Genomic DNA, 17,197 nt, shown 5'->3' with positions numbered 1-17,197 from the left:
AGATCAAGGTGAAAGCACAGTACAGCACAGTACAGCCCAGTGAGATCAGGGTAAAAGCAGAGTACAGCGCAGTAGAGCACAGTGAGATCAGGGTAAAAGCACAGTACAGCAGAGTAGAGCCCAGTGAGATCAGGGTAAAGGCACAGTACAGCACAGTAGAGCCCAGTGAGATCAGGGTAAAGGCACAGTACAGTGCAGTAAAACCAGGATGTAAGTCTTGGGAAATGAGGACTCCCCCTGGCCTGGAATCATGGTGGACGATGGCCGTGTCGCAGGACTGCACTGTGTCCCCGGGGCAGGTGTGGCTCTGTCTCGGGACGGAGGAGAAGCTGTCCTGCCTGTCCTGGGCTGGAGGTGTGAGCAGGAAGTCTTCTCGGGTGAGCTGGTCCCCCCCTCCCACACAGACACACGCCCCACGAGCGGCACCGAGAGAGAGCCCCAGAACCCCAGAGCCCCACACACGCCTCAGGAAGTCACCTCTGTTTATTCAGGGGGCTGCCTGGGAACTACCCAGGGGAACTCGCAGTCAGGCAGAAACACAGACGCAGTACAGAGCCTCCTGGCTGCAGGTTTACACAGTAGAGACACTGAGCACCCAGACAGCTGCTGTCTTTACTCAGTGTAACACTTCAAAACATGACGAATCACAACTCCAGCAGGATAAATGGATAGACTGCCCGACAGACAGCTAGGTACAGACAGACAGATCAAGAAATAGAGACAGACAGATCGAGAAATAGAGACAGACAGACACACACAGAGACAGAAAGAGAGACAGATAAAAGATGAGATAAAATACTTGGGTTTGTGTCAATTTAATATTTTGGGGCACCCCTTCCCCAAAATACCTTGCACCTTGCATTAAACACTATGTAACATTTGCCCCCCCCACACACACACACAGTCGCAGGAGCAGCAGTGCAGAGCCGACTGTCTCCACAGGCCTTGACCTGCTGGTGATGTGAAGAGACTCCAGGACGCCAGCCGAGCTGGACAGCATGAAGGGTCAGGAAGGGGAGTCCCTGGACTCCAAGTCTCCGGCTGGGAGCAGCGGGACAGAAGACGTGCTTCCGGAGGTCCGTCCTGGGCTCAGCGGCTCTGCTGTTCGCCGCCCCGGAGAGATCCGGGCTGGAAAACACTGTGATTCCCTATTCCATGGCAAGGGTTCGGCTGGATCCCCACACCACCCCAGCAGCTTTTACATCCTCTCCTCCTGATCCCTGGACGTTCCGATCAGGAGAAGAGGCTCCGGAACTGCAGCAGGAGGGGCTCCTTGCTCTTGCGGCTCAGGAACCTCCTGCCGAGCCCCTGCCAGGAGGCCCTCTTGAAGTAGTTGAAGAAGTGCTCCTCTGCCTTCTGCAGCACGGTGTTCAGATCCAGCTTCCCCTGCAAACTGTGAGACAGCACACACAGGTCACAGGTCACAGGTCACAGGTCACAGGTCACAGGTCACAGGTCCAGACTGCTCTGCTCTCTCTCTCACACACACACAGGTCACAGGTCACAGGTCACAGGTCACAGGTTCAGACTGCTCTGCTCTGCTCTCTCACTCACACACACACACACACACACAGGTCGCAGGTCGCAGGTCGCAGGTCGCAGGTCGCAGGTCACAGGTCCAGACTGCTCTGCTCTCACACACACACACAGGACACAGGGCTGGGCCGACGGTACCTGCTGGTGAACTGGATCAGCTCCACCTCACTGCGGCAGCGCAGCAGGGCGTCTCTGTGCTCCAGCAGGATGGCGGCGCAGATGAAGAGCTCGAAGGTGAACGCCGTGTTGAGCGTCGGGGGCGGCGCGGCGTCCGGGTCCTCGTCTAGCAGAAGCACCAGCAGGGCGTCCGGGAAAAATGGAACAGCCAGAGCTCTTAGCGGTCTTCCCAAGTGTCCTGAGGAAGGCTCACCGGGTCTGCAGGGCTGCTGCACTCCCAGACATGTGTCATGTGGGGTTCACCTGCAGCTCTGCCACTCTCACTCCCACCAGGGCACAGTACCAGGACCGGCGGCTCAGCTGACTCTCCACAATACGGGTTTCTCTAAATGAGCCCTTCTATCAGAACTTGAGGAGGTCCAAATGCAATGCAAGGTCAGATAGTAGCAGTAGCAGTAGCAGTAGCTATAGTAATACCAAAAGCAGTAGTTTTACCAGTCTCCCCATCCAAGCTGTGGAGAGGCTCACCTTGGCTGTGGGTTAGAGACAGCCTCTCCTGGTACCTGGCCCGCTCCACGGCCTGAGAGATGAGCTCCAGGTGATCACAGCTCAGGATCTCGAAGAGCCGCAGGGCATCGCTGTGGTCGAACTCTCGCTGGAAACCCAGCAGCAGCCACCTGCAGTGAGGTGTGTCACAACACAAAACTTTCACATTTACAGTGCAGCTCTAACAGGGTTATTACACTTCTACAGTGCTCTCATAACAGTGTTATTACTAAACTACGGTGCTATTATAACAGAGTTACTAGACATCTGCAGTGCAATGATAACAGTATTATTGCAAATCTGCAGTAAAGTTATAACAGTGCTATTACATATCTACACCCCAGTTATAACATGGTTATTACTGGGGTCTGAAGGGAAGAATGAGAAAGATGGACAGGGGTGAGGGTGCTGTTACCTGTGACAGAAGGTCAGGGTGTCCATGGTGTCGGAAAGGAGATGGGAGTGGAGCTGAGGGTCTAGCTCCTTCAGCAGGTCAGCCTCCAGCTCTGAGAGAGACACACAGTGATGCAGTGATTCTCCCACAGACCCGCCCCTTCACCCCCTCCACCAATCACTCACTCACACACAGACCCGCCCCATCACCCCCTCCACCAATCACTCACTCACACACAGACACGCCTGCTCACCCCCTCCACCAATCACTCACTCACACACAGACCCGCCCCCCTCACCCCCTCCACCAATCACTCACTCACACACAGACCCGCCCCTTCACCCCCTCCACCAATCACTCACTCACACACAGACCCGCCCCATCACCCCCTCCACCAATCACTCACTCACACACAGACCCACCCCATCACCCCCTCCACCAATCACTCACTCACACACAGACCCGCCCCATCACCCCCTCCACCAATCACTTACTCACACCCAGACCCGCCCCCCTCACCCCCTCCACCAATCACTCACTCACACACAGACCCGCCCCATCACCCCCTCCACCAATCACTCACTCACACGCAGACCCGCCCCATCACCCCCTCCACCAATCACTCACTCACACACAGACACGCCTGCTCACCCCCTCCACCAATCACTCACTCACACACAGACACGCCTGCTCACCCCCTCCACCAATCACTCACTCACACACAGACCCACCCCATCACCCCCTCCACCAATCACTCACTCACACACAGACCCACCCCATCACCCCCTCCACCAATCACTCACTCACACACAGACCCGCCCCATCACCCCCTCCACCAATCACTCACTCACACACAGACCCGCCCCATCACCCCCTCCACCAATCACTCACTCATACACAGACCCGCCCCCCTCACCCCCTCCACCAATCACCCCCACCCTCAGACAAACTGCACTCAGGCACAGGCACAAGTGCAGCCCAGCTCTCGTACCGATTTTGCGCCGCAGCCCGTCCTCCCGGAAGTCCCGGGACACCCGCTCCATGTAGGAGGAGAAGCACCAGTAGGCGTCGACCTCCGAGTCCAGCACCTCCAGGAAGCGGCTGCAGAGGTCGTTCATGCCCTGGGCGTAGCTCACGTCTGCGGGCCCAGGAGAGGGAGAGGGAGAGAGGAGAAGCACCTGGCCTCAACACAGCGCTGCAGCCCCCACAGGACCACTGGCAGCTCCGTGCTGCATTTCACAGGGGACCCTTTGTTATATAGTGGGACCACGCCAAGCACAGAACAGAGCAGCCATTGCAATCCGGATCCTTGCAAAGCAGAACGGGTCTTTTGTAAAGGTTTAAGGAATGCTGCACCGTGCCTGCCCAACGGCAGCCCCAATATACTTTTATTTTTTATTTTAGAGAACAAAACAAAACCATTTCACATATGAACAACCATTATTCAGCCTTACATCACATGTGCAATATATGCTTTCTCTGTGCTGGTTTCCTCTCAGAGTTGTGAAAGAGCAAGAGCTGATTAATGGTCACTCGTTGTGGCCACATGCCCTGAACACACTCCGCCGACCCTGAAACACGTGCTCGTGCCGCCACTAGGGGGCGCCAGTGCAGGAGCACGGCTGACAGGTCTCGGACACAGGCGTGGCCGAGGGGGCAGGGAACTTACCTGGATGGAAAGCGGCGAAGGTGATGAGAATATCCCTCAGCACCAGCAGGTTGGCGGAGCCCTCGCCCCTGGGCAGAGACAGACACGCGCGTGAGCTGGGTCCCCTCACTCACAGTGAGCAGCACTGTGACACGGTGAGAGAGAGGTGCAGGAGCCAGGCAGCACTGTGCAAGCTCACTACAGCAGACACGGGCTCAGCAGGGCAGCTGGAGAGCCTGGAAGTCATCCCACTCAGTGTCATTCATTACTCATCGAGAGGAGCCACGTCACTCACTGTGTCTGGTACAACCGTTCGTGTAAAGTAACTTGTGGGAGCTTATTTACAGCAGTTTATGTCTAAGCACTTTATACCCATTCGATACCGCAGGACGTAAACAGCAGCAGCCTGGCCAACAGCTGTGCCCCCCACACCCCCACTACCTAGGATTTGAACCCGCAGCCATCCATTTTAAAGTCCAGAGCCCACGACAGCTCCTCTCCTCCGTGCAGAGGCCTGTGTGTGTATGCTCTATGCTCATACTGTGACCTTTTATTTAACCTGAAAAAATCTACTGAGAAGAAATTCTCATTCCTGTCTTTCACAGCAGCACCCAGGACTCAGACCCACGACCTCTCAGTTCCGAGTCCAGAGACTCCGACCCCTGCACACTGCTGTCCGTCTGGGGGAGACCCTCCCAGACACCCCAGTCGACGCCTCTAGCCCAGGAGATTATGGGAGTGTGATTCGAAGGGTCAGGCAGCTGGACGCGGAGAGGGGCGGGTCAGCCGCCCTCACTCACAGGAAGTAGTCCAGGTCCCTCTCGGTCCGCGGGACGTCCTTGTCGATGATCCGCACGGCCTCCTGCAGGTCCTCCAGGTCCAGACTGACCCGGTCCATCAGCACCTGGGACGGACAAGAGGAGACCGTTCCATCCGTTAGCGTCTCATCGTTCTGAGAAACTCATCTGGATGGTTCTCGAAAGAAACCAGGGTATCGGCTTCAACACCATGGCTGGGCAGCTTGCTCCACCCTCCCACTCCCCTTTGTGTAAGGGGTCACCTGTTCTGTTTTAAATGCACTGCCCTGTAGATTGCACTGGTGTCCTCTGGTTCCTCTTTGTCGGTGCCTTTGAGGATTTTGAAGACCTGTATCAAGTCCACATTGTAGGCTTCTGCGTTCAAGACTAAAAAGATTATTTTCCTTCAGCCTGACAGTGCAGGACATTCCCTTCAGCTCCAGAGACACCAAGGCAAGAGTATAATTTATGTTCCAACTAAATCTCTCCTTTTCCTCAAAGTGTTTCCAGGAATCATACAGTTATAGATTTAAGAACATAAACCCTCCCTCTCCTTTACACAACTGAACAATCCAGCAACGTGGCTGTTCAGGTGAAGATTCAATTCATTCCCTCTGTTCCAGACTGGGTCTCGATCCCTGATTCACTCAGTGTTCATTCTGGCTCCTCTGGCAGGTTTCTCCTGGCAAAAACGGAGCGATGCTACGCTGTGATCACACACATGCACACCTCCGCACACGCACACACGGTCACGCGCGCGCGCGCACATGCACCCACACACGGCCAACAAGCAGCGAACGAGCTGTGTGCAGCGGAGCGGAGGGTCACCCGCGGGTTCACTCTTTCTCTCCCTCCACGATGATAGAAATGATCCCTAATCTTTCCAATCGCAGGAAGTCAACAACAGGTTTCGTAACTTCCCCACAACAACACTTACCCCACTTCTCCAAAACTTGAGAAACAGCAGCCGTCACCATTTCATCGCTTAGGGAGTGCCTTAACTTCAGATCAGCCCTAACTATGGACCTGATCACTGGCAGAAGTTCATTAGACAATTAAGAGCTGTGAAGCAATTAAACATCCATCCATTTTCTAATCACTTTATCCAATTCAGGGCCGATTTTCCCAGGAGCCAGTTAGCCCACCTGCATGTCTCTGGACTGTGGGAGGAAACTGGAGCGCCTGGAGGAAACCTATGCAAACACAGGGAGAACGTGCAAACTCCACACAGACAGCGCCCCAGGTGCAGATTTGATCCCAGCGCTGTGTGGCAGCAATGCTGACCCCTGCTCCACCATGCCGCCCTGCAATTAACCGATCGAGCACGAAAGGAAGACCAGCGGGGGGCGGCTGCACCTGAGCCTGCAGCTCCAGGAAGGAGATCCTCTGCGCGGCCTCCTCGCCCTGCTGGGGCTGCGACCCTTCGGCCTGCTCCCTGCGCCGCTCGTAGAACCGCACGGCGGCGATCAGCTCGTCTGGACCGGCGGGAGAGACAGGCGTGAGGAGAGAGAGGCGGCGGCGCAGCGGGCGCTCGGACACGCACGGAGAGGGCCGGGAGCCGGGTTCCTGGGCGGCGCCGCTGCCGTACCGTCGGTGCCGTTCAGCCGGATGCGGGCGGCGGAGGGCAGCAGCTGCCGCCACTTCCTCTTCATGGCGCCGTAGCGCACCGCCAGCTGCTCGGCCAGCAGGGGGCGCTCCAGGGCCGTGGAGCTGCTGGGGAACATGCCGAACAGGAAGCGCCAGACCCGCGCGCGCTCGGCCGGGGCCACGCCACCTGTCCGCGGAGCAGAGAGACACAGAGAGCATCCTCGCAAACGGGCAGGGGAACGGGGAGATCACGTGGGGGCAGGGCGCAGCGCAGTACAACACAGACGGAGATCTGGGCACTGAAAGCAGGGGTCCCAGCCCTGCCCCTGCAGAGCCCCACACTGGTTTTCAGGCCTGCTGAGATCCACATCTTCAGAGCTCATTGATGACTCTGTTTGGGGTGACGCTGTGTCAGACACACCCACAGTGGGAGTGGTATTGTGTTAGACACACCCACAGTGGGAGTGACACTGTGTCAGACACACCCACAGTGGGAGTGGTATTGTGTTAGACACACCCACAGTAGGAGTGACACTGTGTCAGACACACCCACAGTGGGAGTGACACTGTGCCAGATACACCCACAGTGGGAGTGGTATTGTGTCAGGCACACCCACAGTGGGAGTGGTATTGTGTTAGACACACCCACAGTGGGAGTGGTATTGTGTTAGACACACCCACAGTGGGAGTGACACTGTGTCTCTCACACACACACAGTGGGAGTTGTATTGTGTCAGACACACCCACAGTGGGAGTGGTATTGTGTCAGACACACCCACAGTGAGACCTGTTCCTGTTAAGGTCCAGGTGGCCATATTAGTCAATTAGTCTGTGATTAAGAACTCACTGGAGCAAAACGCAGATGGGCCCGTGTTCCTCTGTGACCAGGGCTGGGAACCTGTGCAGTACACCCTCCAGACACCAGTGTCAGCCAGTTGCAAAGCACATACCAGCCTGGCAGGACCTGTGAAATCATATCTCAGCTCGCAAGGTCACTGCTCGCTCTCCAGGCACTTGTGTGTGTGTGTGTGTGTGTGTGTGTGCTGACAGTGTGCAGAGCAGTCTGGATCTGTGTGTGTGTGTGTGAGTGAGTGAGTGAGTGAGTGAGTGAGTGAGTGTGTGTGTGTGTGTGCGTGTGTGTGTGCTGACAGTGTGCAGAGCAGTCTGGATCTGTGTGTGTGTGTGTGTGAGTGTGCCAGGAGCAGCAGAGACCTTCAGTGCTCCAGTCATGTGCCTGGCCTGGGCCTGGGAAACAGCTGGAGGAGATCCTGGGATTAACTACTGACAACCGAAGGCCTCTTCTGGTTTGTAACCATTCTTGAGTTATTGTGTTTATTAGTGATGCTGAAACACTTGTACAGAGTTCCAGAGTTATGTACTGCTAGTGATCTGCACTTTACCATACTTTAACCCCGACCTCAGTGTGATTTACTGCACTTTACTGTGCTTTTACCCTGATCTCACTGGCCTTTACTGTGCTGTACAGCAGTGCGTGGCACATTATTAATCAGGCCCAAGCTGCTGCAGGGGAAGAAGAAAAACAATGTGTTATCATTACACGTCTCCCTTTGTAAGTTTACTCAAGGTAAACAAACACTCCAGTTCCTGTACCTGTGTGTTGGCTGGCAAACCAGATCCCAGCATCCGGTAAATCCCGGAGTGGATCCGACTGCTGTGCAAAAGCTGTGAGAACCGACAGCTCTGAGGCAGCAGTGTTCCCGCGGCACGCTGAAGCTATTACTGCTGATAATACCAGTGCTACCAGTACTACTCCTGCTGATCCCACTGCCTAGTATCTAGCCTGCTTAATAGTTAGTGGGTAATTGATCCCAGGATCTCATAGAGCTGTGTCAAGAGAATCCAGGGTATCCGCTCCAACAGCATGTGCATCTTGTTCCACGCTCCAACCACCCTTTGTGTAAAGATGAGCTGTCCTGAATGAAGGATCTTATCTAGCCTGTTTTTGATAGAATCCAGGGTTTCGGCTTCAACGGCATGGCTTGCCAGCCCGTTCCACACCCCCACCACCCTTTGTGCAAAGCAGCGCCTCCTGTTCTCAGTTTGAACTGCACTTAGAGTCTCTGCCTTCCCCCTCCTGGGGTGCGTGTGCTCCGACGAGGCCTCTCCCAGTGAGACGCGCCCCTCCGGGCGCCCCCGTCTCCCCCGCAGCATGGCGTGCCCTGGACGTGTCACCCAGCTGCAGGGCGCGTCAGGCAGGCAGGCAGCTGACCTGCTGCCTTTCAGCAGCCTGGCGGGGGGGTGCGTGAGCATCAGTTGACTAGCACTTGACTTCAAAAAGCATCTATCCTGGGATTTTCTCCGCTCAGTTTGGGAAAAAAAAAAACCCAGGTCTGCCTGAGTTTACCCACCCCCGTCAAGACCCCAGCACCAATCAGGGGGAATGAGTGGGCACTGAGAGAGAGTGCTTTGCACAAAGAGCTGCAGGTGCGTGGGACAAGCTGCACAGCCACAGCTGTTGAAACACACACCCTGATTTTTTTTTCAGGCTGCGTGAGATTCCAGACAGGAGGCTCTCCTTTACACAAAGGCTGGTGGGAGTGTGGAACAAGCTGCACAGCCATGTTTGCTTGAAACGGATGCCCTGGTTTCTTCCAGGAAAGGAATTTTCCCAGATTTCTCCCCCCTGCAGAGACGCGGCTGCAGGGAGCTTCGGGGTCTCAGCCGTCTCCTGCCGCTACGAAGACACCCCGAAACACGATCGGGGCTGCAAGTCGGTCCAGTGTTTCGTGCAGCGCCGGCCTGTGACGTGTCTCGTCACCCGCCTCGCGGACTCGCACACGGACGCTGATAAACTTCCATGCAAATGAGGTGGAAGGGCGATATTTCGGAGGGGCGCTCGGGCGTGGAGTCGCGCTGCGTGATTTGAACTCACGCGTCAGGTGTGTGTTTCCACCGCCTCTCTTAAGAATGAAAGATTTCTCCCCAGAGTCTTGGACTAGATTAAGGGATATACACAAATACTGAGGAATCTGGTAGGAAGTCAGGCGTGTTAGAACAGGGAGACGGGCGCTGTAAGAACCGCGCACAGCCGGCTCTGCACCCCGTACGGGCAGCGTGCGGCTCCACAGCGGGCTCGAACCCCAGCCCCACCCCTGCGCGTTACCGTTCTTGAAGATGTGGGTCCGCAGCCTGGACTCGTCCACGCGCCCCTCGGAGTCCATGACCCCTGGTAGCCCCGGCAGCGCAGGACCCCCGGAGGAGCCGCTCGCGCCCCCCGGCACAGAACTCCGCCTCTGGTCGCCGCTCTGCGCCCCCGCGCGGGGGGGCTCCGCCTGAGCACCGTCCGACACCGGCGCAGGAGAAGGAGGAGAGCGCGCGTCTCTCCCCTGCCAACTGGTCCTGCTGGAGTAGCCGCCCACGGCGGCCTCGCGCCCCTGTCCTGGGACGGCGCCCCCACGCGAGGCGGGGCCCCCGTCCGGCGCGCGCTCCGTCATCGCCCGGCCTGGCCCCTCGCGCCGGCTACCTGCCCGCGCGCCGCATGCCCCCCCACTCCACTCCACTCCACCGGCGTGACTGTGCTGCGGGCCGCGCGGATCCCGACTGAGCGAGCAGCGAGCTGGGATCTGTCTCGCTCCGCTCTGCGCTCTGCGGCCGCTCTTGTGTTTCTGCCCCGCGAGCCGGGGAGAGCGAGCTCGTGTCCCTGCGCTCGGGGTGTGATGGTGCACGAGCTAGTTCACCCCCCCCACTCTCACACACGCAGCGCGGTCACATGACGGCGCGCGGCGCTCTGCCCGAGCCCGGCCGCGGTCTGCGCGCCTGCAGCTCGGGTCTGTGTCGTCTGGTGCCGGAGCCGCCCACAGCGCCGCGGGCGTGAAGCGCCTCCTCCCCCTTCCGATGTGTGCCCCCGATCCTCGTGCCGTGTTCCTGTTTTTTTTTTTTAAACTTTTATTGTGCATCCGATTACACATACAGTACAACATTACAGAGGCCGCGGGTTCAGTTCCTGGCCTGTCTGTGTGGAGTGGGACAGACTAAAGGCACTCAGTTCCTCCAGTCTGTCAGTGTGAGACACTCCCTTCAGACTAAAGAGACGCAGTTCCTCCAGTCTGTCACTGTGGGACACCCCCTTCAGACTAAAGAGACTGAGTTCCTCCAGCCTGACAGTGAGGGACACTACTTCAAGCCCTGGACAGTATGTAGTTTCTCTTTGGACTGATTCAAGAGCAGCAGTCTATTTCTATAACATGGTAACCATATATATATAAAGAGTATTTTGACAGTACTTATATTGAATCAAACACAGTAAGCTTACTGACCCAGTTCTGGGCCAAGGAACCCCTCTGAGCTCCCAGTTACATAATTGACCTTGTAATCGGATCCATTAGACCTCTTTCACTGATCTCATGCCCTAACCAAGCTGGAGCTCAGGGCCTTAACTGTGACGACTCTCAAGCAGCTCAAGACCGAGAGGGTCCAATCTAGAGTGAGAGAGACAGGAGCAGAGAGAGGAGGAGAGTGAGACAGGAGCAGAGAGAGGAGGAGAGAGAAAGATAGGAGGAGGAGAGTGAGAGACAGGAGCAGAGTAAGAGAGACAGGAACAGAGAGAGGAGGAGAGTGAGAAACAGGAGGAGAGAGACAGGAGGAGGAGAGAGAGGGGGAGGAGAGTGAGAGAGACAGGAGGAGGGGAGTTGACCCTCTGTGTTTCACAGAGCTGAGGCAGAAGAAGGGAGAGTGATCTCAGTGCTCTGGTGTCCAGGGCCAGACCCAGGTGTGACGAGACCTGTTTACCTCCATGAAAGCCTCCTGAACACTACAGGCTCCCTAACAAACCCCCCAGATTCGAAGGGACAGTATTCCTCTCCTGTGTGATCTCATCTGAGGCCAGCAGGGGGTTAATTCTCACAATCTGGATTATGTTCATGAGGCTAACGATGTACACAGCGAATTATTCAGAGGATTATCCTCGCCACGGACCCGAGTACAGGCACTACGCTGTATCTGGTGATACAGTCCACACTGCCCACTCCTTAACTCAGCCTTCTGGCCAGAGAGGGTCAGTGAGCACCAGTGGGCCTGGAGGGTCATTCAGTGTGTCTGCAGGGCTGTCCAGTCCTGGTCCTGGAGGGCTGGTCAGTGTGTCTGCAGGGCTGTCCAGTCCTGGTCCTGGAGGGCTGGTCAGTGTGTCTGCAGGGCTGTCCAGTCCTGGTCCTGGAGGGCTGATCAGTGTGTCTGCAGGGCTGTCCAGTCTTGGTCCTGGAGGGCTGGTCAGTGTGTCTGCAGGGCTGTCCAGTCCTGGTCCTGGAGGGCTGTCCAGTCCAGGTCTTGCAGGGCTGGTCAGTGTGTCCGCAGGGCCGTCCAGTACTGGTCCTGGAGAGACTGGCCAGTTTGTCAAGCAGAGCTGGGAGAAGGTGTTAAACTGGTCCAGTTAAGCCAATAATGATCTTATTAGGGGCTGAGCTGGACTAAAGAGCTACAGACCCTCCAGGAGCAGGGCAGGACACTCTTGTAGAGGAGTGGGTCTCAGTCTTGAGTGATTCTCACACCAGCGTTGTGCAAACATGCAGTGGACTAAGGATATCTAAAATGTCGAGAATTAGTAAGTAAAGGTTCCCATATCCGGGAGGGTGAAACAAGCCGGACTAATTGACAATTCGCCTTGGTCGACTCTTGTCCCAGTGCGTCCGGTCTGCGGCCATGGCGACATCTGACCGCCAGAGGGAGACACAGCCCACCGGCCGGTCCCGTCACGCGTGTCCCGCTCGCGCCAGGTGGTTTTCTTTCCAGTTTCGTTTTTTGTCGTAGTTCATTTCCTCTGTCGAGTCGAGTCGCGAGTCGCTCCTTCAGTTTTCCCTGCCGCATAACCGGTTTCAAGTTCTGAAAAATGAGGTACGTAGCCCAGACCGAGAGCGCTGCCCCGGGTGTTGACGTGCAGCCGGTTGTCACTGTGGCCTGCCCAGGTCGGGGTCAGAACGGACCGGGCCGTTCTGGAGGCTCTGCTGGGGGTCGGGACGGTCCGGGGGGAGGCACGTGGGCAGAACCGGGCGGACCCCGGGGTGCGGAGGTGACTCCTGTCCGGTATCTGGACCACTTCATCCACGGACACTCACATCTGAAGTCTCTCACATGACAAAACTCGATTCGTTTTGTTATTGTTTGGCTTATTACGGTTAATTCTGCAGTAATATATCGAAACTAAATAAAACCGACGTCGACATACAGCTAAACAGATCGGTATCTAAGGTAAATTAACCAATTAGACGAGACAGACGGATATTCAGCATATCCGTGTCCGTAAGGTAACTAGACCGCGTCACCTACACGTTTGTGATCATCACAGAATTGTCGAACAACAGCAACAGAATCAGAAGAGCGCAAGAAGGACCTTTGAGCGAAACACCGCGAAATAAGCAATTCTGTAATCAGTTGGAACCTCCCCCCTATTGAACCGTGCACCGCTGCTCACCCTGGTGTCTGGTTTATAGGTGAGATTATCTGCGGGCCGGTCAGGAGAGGGTCTGAAGAGCAGCCGGAATGAGCTCAACTTTGCTCTGAATAATTGCGCCTCCCGGCTCCCCATGGCGCGACCAGAGAAACATGCTTTTAAAAGAATTCGGCCAGAAGATGACTTTTCTCCCAGAAAACCGCTGTAAACAGACGCGCGCATTGCAAAATCCTCAGATTCTTGTCTGCGCTGTTGTCCTTTCCGATTAAAAGAAAATCCGGGAGGAATTCGCAGGTTAACTGTGTGGAAGCACAGCCGATCTCACTGCCCCGCCTGGCGCTGGCGGATCGCGGTTACCGGCACCAGCCCACACCCGGCTCCTCCCCTTGGCGGACCGGACAGCGGGAGGAAAGCAGTTAAAGGCGATGATTAACACCGGAGGCACCTCTTGGAACAATTACTGAAGTACTCCATGGTAAAAGCCAGTACAGCGCAGTAAAGCCATGTTTGATCAGGGTAAAAACAGTACAGTGCAGTAAATCACAGTGAGATCAGGGTAAAAGCACAGTACAGCCATATCACCCTGCAACTCACAATTGGCAACCCACTGAAGCTAAGCAGGTGTGAGCCTGGTCAGTACCTGGATGGGAGACCTCCTGGGAAAAACTAAGGCTGCTGCTGGAAGAGGTGTTAGTGGGGCCAGCAGGGGGTGCTCAACCTGCAGTCTGTGTGGGTCCTAATGCCCCAGTGTAGTGACGGGGACACTATACTGTAAACAGGTGCCGTCCTTCGGATGAGACTTAAAACCGAGGTCCTGACTCTCTGTGGTCATTAAAAATCCCAGGGTGTTTCTCGTAAAGAGTAGGGGTGTTACCCCAGTGTCTTGACCAAATTCCCCCCTGGCCCTTTACCAATCATGGCCTCCTAATAATCCCCATCTATGAATTGGCTTCATCACTCTGCTCTCCTCCCCACTGAGAGCTGATGTGTGGTGAGCGTTCTGGCGCACTATAGCTGCCGTCACATCATCCAGGTGGGGCTGCACATTGGTGGTGCTGGAGGGGATCCCCCTTACCTGTAAAGTGCTCTGAGTGGAGTGTCCAGAAAAGCGCTATATAAGTGTAGCAATTATTATTATTATTACAGCGGAGTGCAGCCCAGTGAGATCAGGTTACAGAGAGGTTGGTCCAGTAACTCATGCTACCAGCTGTGGGTGCAATCTCAATGCCCGGTCAGTTGTCTCCTGGTGACAAGGCCGCCGTGTGGTCATCCTGTTACCGCAGTGACCGCCGCCCAGCCGTCCCGGGTCTGCAGACCATCAGCGAGCAGGAGGTCCAGGAGATGGGCAGCCTGCTGCGGTCCCGCGTGCTGACCGAGGTGGTGGCCCAGGTCCAGAGCATGCTGGACCAGCTGGACTCGGCCACGCTGGACATCGCGGTGACCGGGGAGTCCGGCGCGGGGAAGTCCACCTTCGTCAATGCCTTCCGGGGGCTGGACGACGAGCACCCCGACGCGGCGCCCACGGGCGTCACGGAGACGACCCGGGAGGTGACCCCCTACGCCCACCCCCGGATCCCCACGGTCCGGCTGTGGGACCTCCCCGGCATCGGCACCCCCTGCTTCCAGGCGGACAGCTACCTGCAGGCCGTGGGGCTGCGGCGCTTCGACCTGGTCATCATCGTGGCGTCCGAGCGCTTCCGGGAGAGCCACGCGGCGCTGGCGCGGGCCGTGCGCGCCCACGGCGGGCGCGTCTACCTCGTGCGGAACAAGGTGGACCGGGACGTGGGCGCGGGGCTGCGGCGCCGGGCCGGGGCGGGCGGCGAGGAGGCGTTGCTGGCGCGGATCCGCGAAGACTGCGCGGGCGGCCTGGCGCGCTGCGGCCTGCCGGGGGCCCCGGTCTTCCTCGTCTCCTGCTTCCAGCTCCAGCGCTACGACTTCGAGCGGCTGCAGGACACGCTGGAGGCGGAGCTGGACGGGCTCAAGCGCCACGCCCTCCTCCTGGCGCTGCCCAACCTGTCTGCCGCCGCGCTGGCCGCCAAGAGGCGGGCGCTCGCGGGCACGCTGTGGCGCACCGCCATGTCCGCGTGCCTGGCCGCCATGGCGCCCGGCGGGGCGGTGCGGGGCAGCGTGCCCATCCTGGTCCAGGCTCTCCGCTCCTACCAGCGCCACTTCGGCCTGGACCAGGACTCTCTACAGCAGCTGGCAGCGCTGACCGGCAAGCAGTACCAGGTGTCTGTCTGAACCCCTCTCTCTCTCTCAGTGCAGTGTTAATGTACTGGAGTGTCCAGTCAGTGTGTCTGTCTGAACCCCTCTCTCTCAGTGCAGTGTTAATGTACTGGAGTGTCCAGTCAGTGTGTCTGTATTAACCCCCCTCTCTCTCAGTGCAGTGTTAATGTACTGGAGTGTCCAGTCAGTGTGTCTGTATTAACCCCTCTCTCTCTCAGTGCAGTGTTAATGTACTGGAGTGTCCAGTCAGTGTGTCTGTATTAACCCCCCTCTCTCTCAGTGCAGTGTTAATGTACTGGAGTGTCCAGTCAGTGTGTCTGTATTAACCCCTCTCTCTCTCAGGGCAGTGTTCATGTACTGGAGTGTCCAGTCAGTGTGTCTGTATTAACCCCTCTCTCTCTCAGGGCAGTGTTCATGTACTGGAGTGTCCAGTCAGTGTGTCTGTATTAACCCCTCTCTCTCTCAGGGCAGTGTTCATGTACTGGAGTGTCCAGTCAGTGTGTCTGTATTAACCCCTCTCTCTCTCAGGGCAGTGTTAATGTACTGGAGTGTCCAGTCAGTGTCTGTATTAACCCCTCTCTTTCAGTGCAGTGTTCATGTACTGGAGTGTCCAGTCAGTGTGTCTGTATTAACCCCTCTCTCTCTCAGTGCAGTGTTCATGTACTGGAGTGTCCAGTCAGTGTGTCTGTATTAACCCCTCTCTCTCAGTGCAGTGTTAATGTACTGGAGTGTCCAGTCAAGGTGTCTGTATTAACCCCTCTCTCTCTCAGTGCAGTGTTAATGTACTGGAGTGTCCAGCCAGTGTGTCTGTATTAACCCCTCTCTCTCTCAGTGCAGTGTTAATGTACTGGAGTGTCCAGTCAGTGTGTCTGTATTAACCCCTCTCTCTCTCAGTGCAGTGTTAATGTACTGGAGTGTCCAGTCAGTGTGTCTGTATTAACCCCTCTCTCTCTCAGTGCAGTGTTATTGTCCTGGAGTGTCCAGTCAGTGTGTCTGTATTAACCCCTCTCTCTGCAGGAGCTGTGTGCGGAGGTGCAGTCCAGTGCTGGCAGGGAGCTGTCGGAGAGCAGTGTGGGAGACATGCTGAGCCAGGTGGCAGTGGGGCAGCAGTTGCTGGCGGGGCTGCTGGAGAGCAGGGTGCCCGTCTTGGGCACCATCACCTCGGGGGGCGTGTCCTTCCTTGCCTGCTACTGGCTGCTGCGCTCTGCCCTGAGTGACCTGAGCGAGGACGCCGGGAGGGTGATGAGCAAGGCGCTGGAGGGCTCCGATCCTGGGACGAAGGACACGCAGATGGACATTTAGGATCCTGTTTTTTTACGGGGTTTAGGGAGTTCAGTCTTGAGAGCAGGGGCTCAGAGAGTGGGATTCCCAATTAGGACGGATGTCAATAGGGATTTAGTAGGTTGGTGCAGCCAGGCAATTTTTAAATCTTGATTATCTTGTGAAACACATGACCGTCCGTGCTGGTCGTCTGTGTTTCTATAGCAGCAGCATCTTAGCAGCTGGGAGAATCATTATGCATGTAGGACAATAATGTGCTAATTAAAAGGTGTTCTGACATGAAAACCAGCAGACACACTGACTGACCCTCCAGGACCAGGACTGGACAGCCCTGCAGACACACTGACCGACCCTCCAGGACCAGGACTGGACAGCCCTGCAGACACACTGACCGACCCTACAGGACCATGACTGGATAATCCTAATATGAAATATTTATACTGCAAATTGAAACATATGTATTGTTTTGCTTATAAAATCCAAAATAAATACTATAAACACTGACGTCTTCCTATATTTGTATATTTTTCTTCAGTACTGTGGGAAAAAAATCACTTCACATTTAAAGTGAAACAACCTGTACCTCTGACAAAGGGATGCTGAATGGGATTGGTTAATTGGTATCAGTCTCGCCCAATCACTGAGTGTCAGACCTGCCTGTA

At 56.2% G+C, this 17,197-nt stretch overlaps 2 protein-coding genes across 6 annotated transcripts; one reads left to right on the top strand and one right to left on the bottom strand.

Moving 5' to 3' along the window:
* Nucleotides 1-468: 468 nt before the first annotated feature.
* Nucleotides 469-10,401, bottom strand: LOC138225356 (TBC1 domain family member 15). Of its 2 annotated transcripts, XM_069185332.1 has the most exons (11): nt 9,750-10,401; nt 7,473-7,589; nt 6,627-6,812; nt 6,395-6,513; nt 5,042-5,145; nt 4,263-4,330; nt 3,585-3,731; nt 2,615-2,705; nt 2,182-2,330; nt 1,675-1,819; nt 469-1,393 (listed from the first exon to the last, which is right to left on the bottom strand). In XM_069185332.1, exons 1-11 carry the CDS (start codon nt 10,078-10,080, stop codon nt 1,234-1,236), a joined length of 1,617 nt encoding a protein of 538 aa, XP_069041433.1. In that variant the 5' UTR covers nt 10,081-10,401; the 3' UTR covers nt 469-1,233. The 2 variants fall into 2 exon arrangements, with proteins under 2 accessions (XP_069041433.1, XP_069041435.1); XM_069185334.1 differs by lacking the exon at nt 7,473-7,589 and having other exon boundaries at nt 9,750-10,398.
* Nucleotides 7,594-17,039, top strand: LOC138225360 (interferon-inducible GTPase 5-like). Of its 4 annotated transcripts, XM_069185358.1 has the most exons (4): nt 7,594-7,929; nt 9,132-9,525; nt 14,312-15,257; nt 16,272-17,039. In XM_069185358.1, the coding sequence occupies exons 3-4, from the start codon at nt 14,370-14,372 to the stop codon at nt 16,554-16,556; spliced, it is 1,173 nt and encodes a 390-aa protein (XP_069041459.1). In that variant the 5' UTR covers nt 7,594-7,929; nt 9,132-9,525; nt 14,312-14,369; the 3' UTR covers nt 16,557-17,039. The 4 variants fall into 4 exon arrangements, with proteins under 4 accessions (XP_069041459.1, XP_069041460.1, XP_069041457.1 ...); XM_069185359.1 differs by lacking the exon at nt 9,132-9,525; XM_069185356.1 differs by lacking the exons at nt 7,594-7,929; nt 9,132-9,525 and adding an exon at nt 11,798-12,472.
* Nucleotides 17,040-17,197: the final 158 nt, after the last annotated feature.

The sequence above is a fragment of the Lepisosteus oculatus genome, chromosome 27 (genome assembly GCF_040954835.1).
Source record: "Lepisosteus oculatus isolate fLepOcu1 chromosome 27, fLepOcu1.hap2, whole genome shotgun sequence".
Lineage (NCBI taxonomy): Eukaryota > Metazoa > Chordata > Actinopteri > Semionotiformes > Lepisosteidae > Lepisosteus > Lepisosteus oculatus.
Note: the sequence above shows the minus strand (reverse complement) of the source record. Positions and strands in the feature narration are given on the sequence as shown.